Below are 17,143 nucleotides of genomic sequence, written 5' to 3'. Positions count from 1 at the left end.
TTACGATGATGATGATGGTACAGTCAGATTAGATTAATGAAGCACATATTGTGAAAATTGAGCGCTCTTTGTTACCTGTCATAACCTACTTTTATGAAGGGCTTAAAAAAAAAAAAAACACTGCCATCAAGTCAATTCCAACTCATAGCAACCCTATAGGACAGAGAAGAACTGCCCCAACGGTATTCCAAAGTTCTAAATCTTTACAGAAGCAGACTGCCACATCTTTCTCCCGAAGGCAGCTGGTGGGTTCAAGTCAACAATCTTTTGGTTCACAGCAGAACTCTTTAACCACTGAGCCAACAGGACTCCTGTGGGGGGCTTACTGCCTGCCAAATCCAATACTAAAAGCTTTATGTTAATTCTCCAATAACCCTATTAAGTAGGTATCATTACTAACCTCATTTTACAAACAAAGAAACTGAGGTATGGAGAGGCTAAATATCTTCCTCAAGGTCATACATCCATAAACCCTCGCAGTCAACTCCAACTCAGAGATACCATATAGGACAAAGTAGAACTGCCCCACAGGGTTTCCAAGAGCAGCTGGTGGATTCAAACTGCTAACCTCCTGGTTAGCAGCCAAATGCTTAACCACTGCACCACCAGGGCCCCAACACATTTATAAATACAGCTAAAATTTGGATCCAGGTGATCTGATTCCAAAAGCTAAACACTAAACCATGATGCTACAGCATATATGAATAATAGCACCTAACATATGCATGGCAATTTGTAATTATCAAAATACAATTCATCCTCTGATTCTTAGAAGAGCCGTATGAGGTTGCTGGTGTTTTCACACAGGTTTTCTATGACACTGTGACCAACAAAGAGAGGAAAATAAATCCAGAATGAGCAGGACATTAACTTGGCAACAGGACATAACCCCAAGGATACTGGGCACAAAGCTCTCCCTGAGAGCTCTAATATCTCTAAGGTCAGAACTGGTGGGTGGACTGAGACAACAGGAATTTTTAGGCCAACTCTAATCCTAGTTCTCTTGAGGGAATGAAGTGGTTTGGTCATCTTTTGATACGAATGGCCTCTTTCCACCACCAGAGTGCCTGGACTTTGTAGTCTATGGCCACACGTTAAGTCTCCTTGGGTTCTTGATGCCTTCACGTAGTAGATGCTCAATAAAAGTAATCGCTAAATGATTTAGGCTATGTAGCTTGGACTTGACCCTGCATTTGTCATGCAAAGAAAAACATTTTAATAAAACTGCTGAAACGTAATAACAAAATAAATGTAATAATAATTAGGCTTTTAAAAATATAAATACCCAAGTATAACTGTAGAACCCTGGTGGCACAGCAGTTAAGATCAGCTGCTAACCAAAAAGGTCGGCTGTTCGAATCTACCACCCACTCCTTGGAAACCCTATGGGGCAGTTCTACTCTGTCCCATAGGGTGGCTATGAGTCAGAATCAACTCGACAGCAACAGGTTTGGCTTTTTTGTTTTTGAAGTATAATTGTATACATTTCTCCCTAATTTTTACTTGCTCATTCAAGCTCAAACTAAACCATGTATGACCTCTAGGAGTGACCAGAATATTTCTTCATAAATGTCTCTGCACTTTACCTTAGGATCCCTCTGAGGGTTGGCAGATGTATTTCTGTGATTCCCAGGAAGTCTGGTCTCCAGTATGTTGGTTTACACCTACTGGATAAATTTCAAACAAACATCACCGAACTAGCTTGTGTAATTAATCAGAAACTTCTCACAATTCACTATCTTTTTAAGCCTCTTCCTTTCTCTGTCTCATAAGGCAGAAACTAGAAAGTTTCACCAGTTCTTAGAATGCGAGGCTGTCATAACTCTTACATCTCTGATAATAGAAAAGAGCTTAGTTTTCAAAGTCCTATCTCAACAAGCAGTATTCTTTAATTCTTTCTTTTATGTGGCTAAATAATTTGTAGCATTATTACAGCTATCTGCTCATACCACTATAACAGCATTAAGCTCGTTTTTGTGACACTTCTCCTGTGATGGTTAAGATTGTGTGTCAACTTGGCTGGGCCATGATTCACAGCGTTTTGGCAGTCGTGTAATGTTGTAATGTCGTGACCACTTCCCTATTGAGATCTGATATTGGTCACACCCATGATAGGGTCTACTGTGAGTAGCCAATCAGTTCAAAGGGAGCTTCTTTGGGCACGTGGCCTGCATCAAATATAAGTGGACTTTCTGGCAAGGCTCAGGGGCTTTTGCTCACTCTGGATCCTGCAGCTGGCTCCTGTTGGTCTGACCTCTGGTTCTTAGGATTTGAGTTAGCAGCTTACCTGCAGTCTTGCCTGCCCATCTTGGGATTCATTGCCTGGGATTTGTAGCCTGTGAGCAAGAGCCCTGCTCTCCAACCTGCCTATCTTGGGTTCACCAGCCCCTGAGGCTATGTGAATCAGGAGAAGCCTCTAACCTGACCCACAGATTTGGGATATTCCAGCCTCTACAAACCCCGTAAGCCATTTCCTTGATATAATCTATAAATCTATAAATCCCCCTCTCCGTGTGTGTGTGTGTGTGTGTGTGTGTGTGTGTGTGTGTGTATATATATGCGCTTTACTGGTTTTGCTTCTCTAGAGAACCCAACCTAACACATCCCCCATTCAGAAGAGATTCACTTTCCACACTAATTAAAAGAGGGAAGAACTCTGTCCATTCCCACAGATTTTTTTCAGTTGCTACTTGTTCTACTAAATTTGGCCTGAAATATAAATATAATAGCTGCTGAGGTTGTTCCTAATATCCATAAACTTCCATATACTACCTTTAGGTTTGCATTCTAATCTTTCCATTATAAAAATGAACACAGATCATGCAACATGAAGTTTAAGATTTGAACTATACTTTAGAGGCCACTTAGTCCTCAGCCCACATTTTTCAGAAGTGAAACTGAGTTTAGAAAACTTGTGATCTGCCCAAGGCTCCTGGGTAGTAGATGCAAAGCCAGGCTCTTACACTTGAACGTAAGCTTAAAAAAAAAAGTTGCCGTCAAGTTGACCCTAACTCATGGCGACCCCATGGGTGTCAGAGTAGAACTGTGACCCACAGGGTTTTCAGTGGCTGATTTTCAAGGAGTAGATCATCAGGCCTCTCTTCTGAGGAGGCTCTGGGTGGATTTGAACCTCCAACCTTTCAGTCAGGAGCCAAGCACATTAACCATTTGCAGTACTCAGGAAACTCTGACCATAAATTAGGACTCCTTCTAGTCGACAAAATTATCTTTTCTTATACCAGAATGGTCTCAGCAGTTTATAAAGGAAAACAGACAAGCTTTACAACAAAGGCTGAAGTTGTTAATATAAAAATAGTAAAACCCTATGCCCTGAAGGAGAAAATGTCCTTTTAACATTATATTAAATATTAAGTATATTTTAACATTATATTAAATATTAAGTATAAATATTAAGGAAATCTTAGAAGACGTCCATCGCACTCTCTATCTTAAATTTATTTTGGTACTTCTGCTGTGCAACAAAGCCCAATGTGCTGACTGTGTTTGTTGAGGAGTATTTTGTATCCACAGTAATTGATTCTCAGTTGTAATTTTGGTCTATGTGATACTAACATCATACTGATATAAGTATCAATTTGTCATAATAATCAAAATCACTACTAGATCATCCAGGCAGTGGTACAATGCAAAGAGCACCCAACCCTGAGTCAGGAGACCTGGTTTTTTTGTCTGAGCAGTTAACCAGCTGTGTGACTTGGGCAAGAACAATGAGAAACAAAGAGGTAGACTAGATGATCTTTTAAGTTCTTAATCACAACCAATTAAAAAAAAAAAAAAAGGTAATAGAGAAATTCTTCAGGTCTTAGGCTTACAGCATTTAGAAGTAGAGATTCAATCCATACCATGACTGTCCCAAAAGTTCTGCATTTCATAGATTCTATCCACATAAAAGCTATCTACATCATATCAAGAACCATTGCTTTTGCAAAAGCCAATCAGAAGAAAAAGAGAGACCCTTCTGAAATGCCTGCCTGGCCTTTCTCATAATCTAGAATAAGACTTGCTCATTCTTGGAAAAGCAAATGAAGATCTCTCTTTCCTCCCTTTAAGAACCAAAAGAGCCTCTAACTAAGCAATCAAATTGCTTGAGTTTTAGAAAAATTGAATCAGTATTCTAATGATGTTGTTCTTTTTGTTGGGTGCCTTCAAGTCGATTTTCAACTCATAGCGACCCAATGTGACAGAGTAAAATGGCCTCATGGGTTTTCTAGACAGTAATCTTTATGGGAGCAGATCTCTAGGTCTTTTCTCCCACAGAACTACTGGGTGAGTCTGAACCACCAAACTTTTCCACTACAGCCGAGTAATTAACCACTGCACCACAAGGGCTCCCCTTTTCAAAAAAAAAAAGTTGCCATCCAGTCAGTTCCTACTCACAGCAATCCTATGTGTGTCAGAGTAGAACTGTGCTCCATGGGGCTTTAAAAGACTGATTTTTTGGAAATAGATTTCCAGGCTTTTCTTCCCAGATGCCTCTTGAGTAGACTCAAACCTCAACTTTTCAGTTAGTAACTGAGCTCATTAGCCATTTGCACCCACCCAGGAACTCCAACTTAAGCAAAAATAAAATGCAATGGTCAACCTTCTTTGGCTAATTATGCACATGCAGTGGACTTTAACTGAAATATTTAAGTAGTCCTACATTTCCTTGTTTCTTTCATCTCTATCCCCAACCAATTGTGGATGCACACACTAAAACATCTGGATAAATTAGGGAAATCTAGCATGTCTGAAACTACCCCATTTGTTCCCACAACTGCTGGCTTACCTCTACGCCTGGGTTTTCCTGCCTTTTTGTGCGCACGCATCACACACAGAAGAAAAGCATGGAAATAAAACACACACCTGTATTCTGCACTCCAACAAAAGCTGTCAGGAATGCTACGTAGGGATTCCTAAATTGAGTTGGATGAAGAAGAGATAAACCCGGAGGTCCTTTCCAAGTCTAAATTTCTATTACTCTGTAATTATTTTCCAGCCCAAAGTCTGCAAAGTTCATTTTCTGGTTGTGAGAGATTACAAAAGAGGCCCCAATTTTTTTACCCCCGGCCATGAAACTCTGAAGCACCTTCTCACTCTGCCTAAGGACTCAGCCATTTGATTTCATCAAATGACATAAGCAAAGGCTTGAAAAGGGCTTGTGTATCGGGGCTTGCTCTCTTTGCACCCCTGCCAGTATCGTGAGAACATGCCTGGACTAGCAAGCTGGAGGATTCGAGACACATGAAGCAAAATTTAGTCATTCCAATTACTCTAGCCAAAACAGCCATCTGACCGCCAGACATCTGAGCAATCCCAGTCAATATTCACATCTGCAGTCTCCTGGCCAATCTCCCTGACATACGAACAAGAGACGCTTCTTGCTCTATGCCACTGAGATTTGGAGGGGAGGTTTGTTATGCAGCAAAAGCTAGTTATAATACAGGCTTAAACTTCCAAGCCAGTATTCTCCCTTAATTAGAAAAACAAGACTCTGGACTCTCAATCTATCCACAGTTCTACACTTACAATGTACTTTCAGCTTTAGTCATTCATTCTGTTGATTCACACATGCTACAACTAAGGACTGACTACCTACTAAATGCAGGCACTGTTTAAGTGCTTGTGATACAGCAGTGAACAAAATATATGAACACATTTTGTTTGTTCAGTTCCCTGGTGGAGCTTATATCCCAGTGAGAGATAGACATCTAGCAATAAATATAACAAAATAAATTTATTATACAGTATGTGAGAAGGTGGAAATGTTATGGATAAATACAAATGCAGAGTAGGATGGAGACATAGGAAGAGTAAAGTTCTGTAAGACATGTGGGGGAAGCGTTTTTAGGTAGGATGGGTAGGGTAAGTCTCATTGCTCATTTGGTACCGGAGCAAAGAACCTGAAGGATGGAGAGGAATTAGTTTCACAGATATCTGGGGGGAACGGCATTCCGGGGAGACAGAATAACAGGAGTAAATACGCTAAGACCAAGCGATGTGTGTCTGACATGTCAGAACATCAACATGGCTAGAGTGGAATGAACAAGAGATAGTAATAGGAAAGGAGTCAGAGAAGTAAAAGCAGGGGGTGGGGGGGCCTATGAAGTAGAGTCTGATGGTGACTGTAACAATGTCAGCTGAGTGTCAGCTGAGGAGACCATTGCAAGTTTCGAGCAGAGAAGCGGTATGATCTGAATTACAGTTTTTAATGCATCTGAAGAGAAAACAGGCTGCAGGAAGGCAAGGGAAGAAGCAGGGGGTCTTCTGAAAGAAACTGGGAGGAGGATGATATGGCTCACACCACAGTGGTAACAGTAAAGGTGATGAGAAGTGATCACATTCTGAAATTAGCTGAAAGTACAGCTACCATGATTTCCCAGACGAGAGGTGTCGGAAGAAGGAAGGAGTTGAAGATAATTACAACTTTGGGGCCTAAGCCATTCAAAGGATGGCGTTCTCAGCTGAAATGGGAAAGACTGCAGATAAAGCGTACTGGAAAGTAAAGATCAGAAATTCAGGTCTGAACAAACTGATGTCTTCTTAGTCCCAAAGTAAGCAGTTGCATATACAAGTAAGGAACCTGGGAGAAGGGTTTCGGGAGGAGGTATAAACTTGGGAGTCATGAGCATATGAATGGTATTGACAGCCACTGTACTGAAAGAGCCCTGCTGGTTCAGCAGTTAAAGGTCAGCAGTTCAAACCCAGCTCCACAGGAGAAAGATGTGGCAGTCTGCTTCTGTAAAGATTACAGCCTTGGAAATCCTATGGGGCAGTTCTATTCTGTCCTATAGGGTCGCTATGAGTCAGAATCAATTGGTTTGGTTTGGCTTTTTTTGGACTGGATGAGATCAGCACAGGAATACATACAGACAGAGAAGAGAAGAGGTCCTCAACTAAACCCTGGAGCACTATGACATTAAGAGGTCAAGGATAAGAGATAACCCCCAAAGAAGACCTAGAAGGAGAGACCACTGAGGCAGGAGGTAAACTATGAGAGCATACTGTCCTGGAAGCTAAGTAAAAAAAAGTTGATTAAGAAAGAAAGAGTTATCTACTGTGACAAATACTGCTGATCTGTCAAGCAGGTGAGGCTTGAGAACTGGCCATGGGATTCAGCAACATGGAAGTCAGTGGTAATCTTGCCAAAAGTAGTTTTAGTGGAGTAGTCAGCAGGAGATCAACCTTAGAACTGAGCTAATCCAATCATATTCTCTGCCAAATTTGTAAGCAAGCTGTTTGATCTACAGTAAGAGAAATGAACGTAGGCTGGTTCTCATAAGGATCAAGTCACTGGGCTGCCTACCATCAGGCTTTACCCAAATGAACTAAGAGACACAGATGCTGACCTGCCTTCATCCCTATTAGCAGCTAACAGGACTATGTATCAGGACATCTTTCTTTTTCACCAACTTTTGGAGAGAAAAGCTAATTAGTCATCTCTCTCTCTCTGTGTTTGTTTTTAACCCATGCTAAATTAATGAGCATCTAAATTTCTTTTCTCATTGGACTTTCATGACTATGATTCCTATATCTTGGTTTCTCACTGCTCATGTTTTCTCAACCCAGTGTGGTCATTGCCCACCTACTCTTTTCTGCAAACTCTAAAACTCAGAGTGAGTCCTGACATATTTCACACCTCCACCCTCCCACCACTGCCATCACCACTACTAAAGCAGAATAAAAAGTTACTCATAGGTCATCCATGACCCTCATAGGCCTATTCTCTTAGCATTCCATGTCAAGAGATCACTGAAGTCTTAGCAGTCATTATGATATCTGCAACTATAGCATAAGCTGGTTTATTTTACTCTGGCTTTCTTTTGTCTTGATTATACGTATGTATTTCTATGCATTTAACCTAATTATATGCCACTCATATTTTTAATCAATTACTTTTCATGTTAAATGTGAGTGGTAGCATGAAATAGCATAGCAAAGAGAAGTGCTAGAAAGACAAAGAACTCTGAGTCTAGAATCTTGAGTTCTAGGCTCCATTCTGCTGCTAAGTAGTTCTGGGGCTTCAATCAATTCACTTAGTCTTTCTGGGCCCTGGTGTTCTTACCTAGAAAACTACGGGGTTAGATGAGATCAGTGGTTTGCAAACTGTATTTGTTGAATCCCTAGGGTTCCTAGAAGTTTTCTCACAAACACCACATTGGGTAAAGAGAAGCTATGCCAAATCGGCTTTCATCTGTTTCATAGATTGAGGATCTGCTTCTTTGTGGAAAAAGCGTCTGACTGCTTTAAAATGTTGGAAAACATTGGATTAGTTCATCTTCAAGCTCCTGTCTAATGCTATATAATTCAATGACTTAATTCAGTGCAGGCAGTCTCCTACTTATGACAGGGTTCCATTCCAATGACATAAATCAGTTCTAACGTAAGTCGAATACCTCATTTCTTTTTTAGTTTACATTATTATTTTTGCTTTTTATTGTCATTATAAACATGAACTTTACTTGTCTTTGGGGGTTGGGAACATTACATATAAACTTACAGATATATTTTAATACAAACTTAAAAAATACATGTATCATAAAAAGTTACCCCGACCATGAAGAAGAGCCAGATGACAGCATTTTGTCAGTTGTGGTAATAACTCCACTCATGAAAGGTTCTGGGTCATCTGGATTGTCCCTTGGAAAGGGGATGGCATTTTTACTCAGAAAATTAGCAAGAATTGTCTCCATATATTTCGTGATAACATCTCATTGCTTCCCAAATCAAGAACCTACTGACTTTAGCAAAGTGATCAGCCTTTGGGTCCATGTTTTCAAGCAAGTGAAGCCCCTGATTTAGTTTAGAAAACTAAATCTATACAGCAGTGTTCTGAACAGTAAATTATAAATTGAACATCTGCAAGTGAATATCTGAGAATTATAGCCTCAGCGAATTACGAGATGGAACACTGTACTATTACTAACAATAAGGTGTACCAAAAAAAAAAAAAAAAAAGACGACAGACGGTCATAAGTACAATTCATTGTAACTTAAATATCTCATAAATTGGAGACTGCCTGCATTTCTTACAAATAATTAAAAATTACAATATGGGGAAGTTTTGGACAAATATCTATAATATGTATTAGTAAAATAATAATTTTAAAAATTCATAAATTTCTGCATAAAACTACTAGAATCTCTTTAGTGAAGATCAACTAGATTTCTTTAATATTTTTCTTAATTCAAACTCTAAATATGAACTCCCAACCCTGCCTTCTGAAAAAGCTTGGATTCATATTCAGCTACAATCCTTTCCCAATTACTGGGCAATTTTAAGAAAGCAATTTGCATTTATATTTTTAATTTATTGATTTGGTTCTACCATCATTAACATGCCTAATCTCAGCATTTCTTTGGGTAGAAAATAGCCAAAGTAGGATTAAAGGAAATTGATTTTTTGGTTGGGAAACTCATCCAATCAATAAAGCAACTTAGGCAACAAGGAAATATCTTATTTTCCAGTTCTTCCTTGGGCTTCTGTGTTATGCTGGACACATATGTACATTTCCTCAGCTATATTATTAGTTAATTGTAACACTGATCTTCTAAGTTTATTTATTGTTTTGGAATATTTCTAAAAATTAAACTGCCATGTTGTCATCAAAATAAATCAAGATTAGTTGATGATCAGTGCTTTGTCTCAAATATCTTCTTACTGTGTTATGAAGAATGGGTAACGCAAGAATCCTGTGCATCAATTAATGTGTGTGTGCCAATTTCCTCACCTGCAAAATGAAAATATCACCACCAACATACCCCTGAGACTATTATAAGGAAAGAACTTTAACAAATTTGTATAAATCTCTGGCATCCTAAAATCATTAGCAACAAATTTCACCCACCAAGCAGCTATACCCACATATAAGACTGAAAAGAAAAAATAAGCAGATTTTATCTGAGCCAAGTTTTTTTTTTCCTTCACAAAGGAATTAGACATTTATACCTAGTAAAAGTGATGAAAATGCCATTTTTTTCTTTTGACTGGGGAAAAAAAAAAGCATTTCTCAGATATGATGAATTATTTAACTAAGATAGGAATTAAAAATAAGAAAAATTTAAAAAAATAAGACAGAAAAGATAATAGTTAACCCTTTTGTGGTACTTTAAATATATAGTTTTTCACATGTTAGGATTTGTGATCATCACGAAAATATATGAAGTAGAGATTACTTATCTCCATTTTACATCTAAAGATAGTAAAGTTCATAAAAGTGATATTCACAAGGTTGCTCAGCTAGTCAGAGGAGGAGCCAGTGTCTGAACCCAGATATTCCACCTGTGAAGTCTTCCTTCCCTTTTCCACCAAACCAAGATAGAAATACCAAAGTTCTTGGTAAAAATATGCACCTTGGGTAGCATGAAACAGAGGAGTCAGATGGTCTGAGTAACATTCCCGGTTGGACTACATCCCGGATTCACTGGCTGACACTCTGGACTTCCATTCTTCCATTCTGGTCTTTTATTATCTGAGCCTTCTACCAACTCAAACAATCTAAAAAAAAAAAAAACCATTGCTGTCGAGTCAATTCCAACTCACAGAAACCCTATAGGACAGAGTAGAACTGCCCCATAGAGTTTCCAAGGAGTGGCTGGTGGCTTCAAAACTGCCAACCTTTTCGTTAGCAGCCATGGCTCTTAACCTCTGCCACCAGGGTTCTTCTACCAATCCAGTCAGTCTCAACTTCTTTTCCTGCCACCAGGGCTCTTTTACCAATCCAGTCAGTCTCAACTTCTTTTCCGGGTTTTTGTCACTTCATTAGCAGATGTCTTCCTGGTACTGTGAGGACACTGATGGATGGGACCAGGATCTCATTCATATTTGCTTTATCCACAATGTCGATATTAGTTGCCATCAAGTTGATTCTGACTCATGATGATCTTATGTCAACAGAATGAAACTTTGCCTAAGTCCTGCGTCCTTACAATTCCTAGTATATTTCAGTCCATCATTGAGGTTACTGTGTTAATCCATCTTACCAGGGGTCTCTGTCTTAGTTATCTATTACTGCTATAACAGAAATACCACAAGTGATTGGCTTTACCAAAGAGAAATTCATTGTCTCACAGTTTAGGAGGCTAGAAGTCCAAATGCAGGGGAAGGCTTTCTCTCTCTGTCGATTCTGGGGGAAGGTCCTTGTTATCAATCTTCCCCTGATCTAGGTGCTTCTCAGCACAGAGACCCTAGGTCCAAAGGATGCACTCCACTCCTGGCTCTTCTTGTTTGATGGTAATAAAATCCCTTTCCTCTCTGCTGGCTTCTTTCTTTTATATCTCAAAAGAGATTGATCCAAGATACAACCTAATCTTGTAGATTGAGTCCTGCCTCATTAACATAACTGCCTCTAATCCTGCCTCATTAACATCATAAAGGTTAGGATTTATAACACCTAAGATAATCACATCAGATCATAAAATGGTGGACAATCACACAATACTGGGAATTATGGCCTAGCTAAGTTGATACACATTTTGGGGGGACACAATTCAATCCATAACAGTCTCCTTTGCCCTCAATGGTCCTCTACTTCACCAAACATGATGTCCTTCTCTAATGACTGATCCCTCCTGATGATGCATCAAAAACAAGCAACTAAGGCAACGTTCTGTTGGGATCCAGAAGGTTTTCACTGGCTTATTTTCAGAAATGGATCACTGGGCCTTTCTTCCTACTCTGTTTTAGTCTGTAAGCTCCACTGAAACGTGTCCACCATGGGTGACCCCTCTGGTATTTGAAATACTGGTGGCATAGCTTCCAGCATCATAGCAGTATGCAAGCCACCACCATATGACCAACCGACAAATGGGTAGTGGTTATTCACAATAGCTGATTAAATAAACTCTAAATAAATAGATATTTAAATGAATTGAATTAACTCATTAATTCATGTAAAAAATTTCTTTACTACTTACTTTGTGACAGGCTTAATACTGTGGCAATAAACAGTACAGAGATATTCCTGCCATTATGGGGTTTAGGGACTATAGGAAAAGACAGACATTGAACAACTAATAATATTGACAAGAGCACAGAGAACAGCTATTAGCTACAGAAGGTGGAACACAGGGATCTAACCTAGTGAGAGGGTACAGGGAAAGTCTCCCTGAAGGAGAGACATTTAAATTGGAATCTAGAGTGGGGGATGGGAGGGCAGGCAGATAAAGACGAGAAAGCAATCATGACACAGCGACCAGCATGTGCCCTAAAACAGGAAAACACAGCCCTTAAAGCACATTCTTAAATCCTGCATCTTACTGAACTACCATGTCTGAGAGCCAAATTGAGTATCGTATTTTACTCAAATAACATCCACATTACACATTTCTTTTTTTGTGTTTTTTTTTTTTTGCCAACTGCACAAACCCCCTCACTGCATTCGTAAGCGGGCTTGCCCACATTATGTATGTAAACAAGTTATTTGCAAAAAAATGCGGTAATGATGTTGGGATTTTCAAAGTGCAGCAGGCATTATAACAGACTAAAGTCATTTCTTCATGTAGATAAATCCTGCCCTCTTTCAGATCCTTAGACGATGTTGTCAATAAATTTACACAGCCTTGCTCTACAGGTAGGGGGTAGGGGTACAGTTCTCTCTCTTCTATCTGAAACCAAACATTGTACTTCATATATAAAGACTCCCTATTCTAATCAGTGTCTAAACTGGGTAAGAAACAGGATTCTTGTGAAACCATGCTGGAAAGTGCAGTAAAAATTTATCCCATCACAGCTGTTCTTGACAACAAATTTCCAGATTTACAGCTAGTTATATTTGTACTTCCAGTGGTAAATTAAATCTTTGGTCAGTGGAATTTGACGAGTTGTTATACAAGGTGCATGTGGTTATCTGTGGTATCCCATGTGGTAGAAAATATAATAAATTGTATGGCTTTATGGTAAACACTTTATATGTATAATTGAAAGGAGGTGTTCTCACAGTCTATATAGTTTTACAACCATAAAGTGTGGCTTACAACTTATACACACATATCAACTGCCAAAAAGACACACGTGTTCGTTACATGTAGACAGACACTGATCACTGACTAATCCCTGTGGGATATATATATATTTTACAGCCATAAATATATACACATGAGTGTATGTATTCACACACACAACGGTTATGAACAAATTATCTAGATGCCCATTTGAAACCAGTGAATGAGATTTTTATTATGTCTTTGATATAAAAATTTTTGTTGAATTAAAAATGAGTATGCATAATTTATATCATTTTTATGAAGTGCCGTCAACATTGGGTACCCACAAAACAGAACAAAAAACGTCCTGGATGTACGCAAGTTGATTATTCAGCAATCAGAGGAGTGTACAGGCTGGGCCAAACCTACCTACAATCTCCAAAGAAGACTATATTAAACTTGGACTCCTCCACTCTTCCAAATTAAGCTTTTTTTATTTAATGTAGCTGTTATATTCCTGTCACTTATCAACTTACCTTAAGAAGCTTTTTCATGCGTTTAATTAAGCCTGACTAATTCTCAAACAGTACAAAGAAAGATGAATTTCTTAAATATTGAATCCATTTATGATTCAAAATGTCATTTTCTGAATGTGGCTGTTGAATTTCTGGAATTAATTGCCCTTTGAAATTAAAGCTACTTTTTCAGACATTCACGACATATAGATGAGTCGGAATCGACTCGACGGCACTGGGTTTGTCTGGGTAGTCACAGCTCACATAAGCATAAATTCAATATTTCATCTGTTCATCAACGGAATTTATTCCACGTGCTGTATTCACAATCTCAACTTGGCAGGCTTAGGTAGGGCCACGGAACTAAGGAATCCTTCACTGGCAGCTTTGTGCCCACCAGCATGCCCCCATTCCCACCTCTATTCTTGTTTTTTTCCTTCCTTCCTCCTTTGTCCAAATATTAATGAGTCAAAGGTCAGCTACCTCTATTTGCAAAATCACTGTTCTTTCTAATGGCAACACTCCCTCCTTAACTCTAGGAAGCCTCACCTTCAGAAAGCATTTCCCCATTAGGGTCAGCAGCCAGCACAATCATCAATCCATCCCTTCCCTCTGCATCTGAAACACCAAATGCATCCAGGACTTATTTTAACTACATACTTCCTATTTGTTCGCTCCCACTATTGTGCAGGCTAAGACTAGTAATACTCCTTTAGACTTCTCTTGCTTTCAGTTGCCATCAAGTCAATTTCCGCACATGGTGACCCCATGTGTATCAGAGTAGAACTATGCTACACAGGATTTTCAATGTTGATTTTCAGAAGCAGATCACCAGGCCTTTCTTCCAAGGCATCTCTGGGTGGGCTTGAACTGCCAACCTTTCAGTTACTAGCCAAGTGCATTAACTATTTGCACCACCCAGGGAACTCCTTGTTTAAGGCTGGACTTCCAAGAACACAAGAACAACTGGGCAACCACATTTACTGCCCCCAGAACCCAACACCAGATTCCTGTGTGAGGAGCTGGAAGACTGGATTCATGAGTATCCAATGGTCAGAAAACCACACACACATATATACATGCCCACAGAGACACCAGCACATGTGCAGAAAACCTGAGCGCTACATAACTTGTTACGCGCTGTCAAGTCGATTCCTGCTCATAGTGACCCTCTATGACAGAGAAGAACTTCCCTAGAGGGTTTTCAAGACTGTAATTTTTCTGGGAGCAGACCACCAGGTCTTTTCTCCCTGGAGCCACTGGTGAGTTCAAACTACTGACCTTCTGGTTAGTAGACAAGTGCTTAACTCGTTGTGCCATCAAGGCTCTTTTGTGACTTATAAGTGCTCAATAACCATTTAACTGTTCCCAGCACCATGCTAGATACTGTGGTTAAGAAAGTCACCAGCTGGCTCAGCTTTAAAAAGAAAGCTGCCTTTTGATTGAAATTCAAATTCCCTAAGAGATGCTAAAAGATTGAAAGGTTATAAGTTAGTTATGCAGCTATCACATTTACAAGTCTCAATTTGGGGAAAATCTTATTTCCAGATATCATGTTCTAGCATTAGCGATAAGAACGGTAACTAAAAGGTATTTCTAGAATAATTCACTGAGGAATCTTCCTTTCCTTCTACCACCACCTCCCACACGCCTTTAATTTAAAATATAATTATTTACATTTAAAATATAAAACACAAAACAGCATGCCAGGATTTCCAGTTCCAAATGTCTCCCTTTTTAAAAAGTAAAATGTTATGAAAATATTTTTGTTGCAAAAAAAAATGACAGTGGGAAAAATATTTTCACTTTGAAGAGGAAACTCAAAAAGCCCATGATTATTCTAATAGAATTGACCCACGTTGAGTGGTCACCAAGGATATCCTTAATGGCCGCCCTGCACCGAGGGTACCTACCACCTTTCATCATTCCAACTTCGTAGCACTTGCGTAGCCGACAGGCCTGACAGCTCTTCCTCCTGTTCTTATCGATCGTGCACTGGTTAGTGGCTGGACACATGTAGTCATTATGCCCTGTGAAAAGCAAGAGGAAAGAATTAACATGTTTTCATGAAACTCAGCCAGTCAGTATCTACTGGGAAGCTGTTTCCTTAACGTGGCCTTACTAGGTTGCTACCTCAGCCTTCCTTCCTTTTTCTGTCATTCTCTAAGTTTAAAATAACTCTCCTGGACTCTGCCTCAGCCAATTGCTTATGGAGTTTTTTGGGCAAAATCCACTTCAGTTCACATGGCCTGTAACTGGGAGCGCCATGTTTTATAAGGTGAAGCCTTCTTAGGAGATAAGGCCTTTTTTTCTTTTCTTTTTTTGACTCAAGCCACTCGCTAAAATCATTGTCAGAGCAGAGCTGCTAGAAATAGAACTTGCAGACAGAGAGTTTCAAAGTAGCCCTTCTTAAAATATAGCTTTAAGAATCTCTAAATCAGGTATCCAGACACAGCTCAGAACGTTGAAATTCAAGTTGTGGTGGTGGGCTGGGGTCAACTCTTGTTCCCTTACTTATGAGCTGGAGGACCCTGAGTAAGTTATGTTACCTCCCTGAGCCTCACTTTTCTTCTCTCTAATCTAGATAAAATAAAGCCACCCACTACATAAATTTATTCTGAAGCAGATGTGAGAACGTATGTCACAGGCTTACCACGGTGCCTCAGATGTGGTTCCTACTCAATAAATACTAGTCATTGTCATTGTTATTTTATTGTTATTCCTCTTTCTTGTCACTCTTTATCAACTCTCATTTAAATGTTTCTTTCTTATTGGATTTTACCAATGAGACAAAAGTGCAAATTATGAAAACAAAAGTCTCCCTTGACCTCACCTGGCTGTCTAACATCCATCCTGTATCTTTTCCCTTCTTCGTGGCTGAGATCCTCAGAGACTTCTATACTCGAGGTCCCCTTTTCTTCACCTTTCCCTCATGGTTCAACCCATGCCAATGTCTTCCACCTCAGTACCCCACAAAAACATCTTCCTTCAGTTCACCAATGGCTTCTGTTGCCAATTCCACAGATATTTTCAGTCCATATCATCCTTGACCTATCAGAAGCACCTGACGATGTTGGCTCCTCCCTTTTCTTAAAACACGTTTTTTTCTTGCCTTCCATGACACAAAACTCTTCAAGTTTTCCTTCCACCTCTCTAACTGCAACTTCCCAGTGTCCTTTGCAGATTCACTTCTCTCTACCCAACATTAAACCAGAACGACATAGGGCTCAATCTTAGGTCCTCACTGCTTCTTACTATTCCATATTCTCCCCCAAGAGAATTGACTACATGCCTATGGCTCCCATTGCCATTGAATTGTGTGCCCAAAAAAGACCCCCAAAGATACATCTGAGTGGTGTCCTTATAAAAGGAAAAGAGAAACAGAAGACAGAGAAAGATGGCACAGCCAGATGACTACAGAGCTTGGTTGCAGCTACAAGTCTAGGTACACCGGGGGCTACGAGAAGCCGGGAGAGGCAAGGACCTTTCCCAAAGCTTTTGGAGAAAATACGGCTTTGCTGACATCCTGAATTTGGACTTCCAGCCTCCAGAACTGTGAGACAATAAATTTCTGGTTCTGTCAAGACATCCAATTTGTGGTACTTTGTTACAGCAGCCCTAGAAATCTAATATACCAGCAACAGCAGATGACTAGCAAATTTATTTTCCCGGCTAAGTCCTCTTCACTCGGGAACGTATATCTA

The 17,143-nt window shown here is 39.6% G+C and overlaps 1 protein-coding gene across 7 annotated transcripts in view; it reads right to left on the bottom strand.

Annotated features, from left to right (window-relative positions):
• Nucleotides 1-17,143, bottom strand: part of ESR1 (estrogen receptor 1) — a 529,996-nt gene that overhangs the window by 260,253 nt on the left and 252,600 nt on the right. For all 7 annotated transcript variants that reach the window (XM_049903778.1, XM_049903786.1, XM_049903821.1 and 4 more), the window contains one exon: nt 15,353-15,469. In XM_049903778.1, coding sequence (XP_049759735.1) covers nt 15,353-15,469 — 117 coding nt within the window. The remainder of the gene's footprint in view (nt 1-15,352; nt 15,470-17,143) is intronic.

Source organism: Elephas maximus, chromosome 1 (genome assembly GCF_024166365.1).
Source record: "Elephas maximus indicus isolate mEleMax1 chromosome 1, mEleMax1 primary haplotype, whole genome shotgun sequence".
NCBI classification, from domain to species: Eukaryota; Metazoa; Chordata; class Mammalia; order Proboscidea; family Elephantidae; genus Elephas; species Elephas maximus.
Note: the sequence above shows the minus strand (reverse complement) of the source record. Positions and strands in the feature narration are given on the sequence as shown.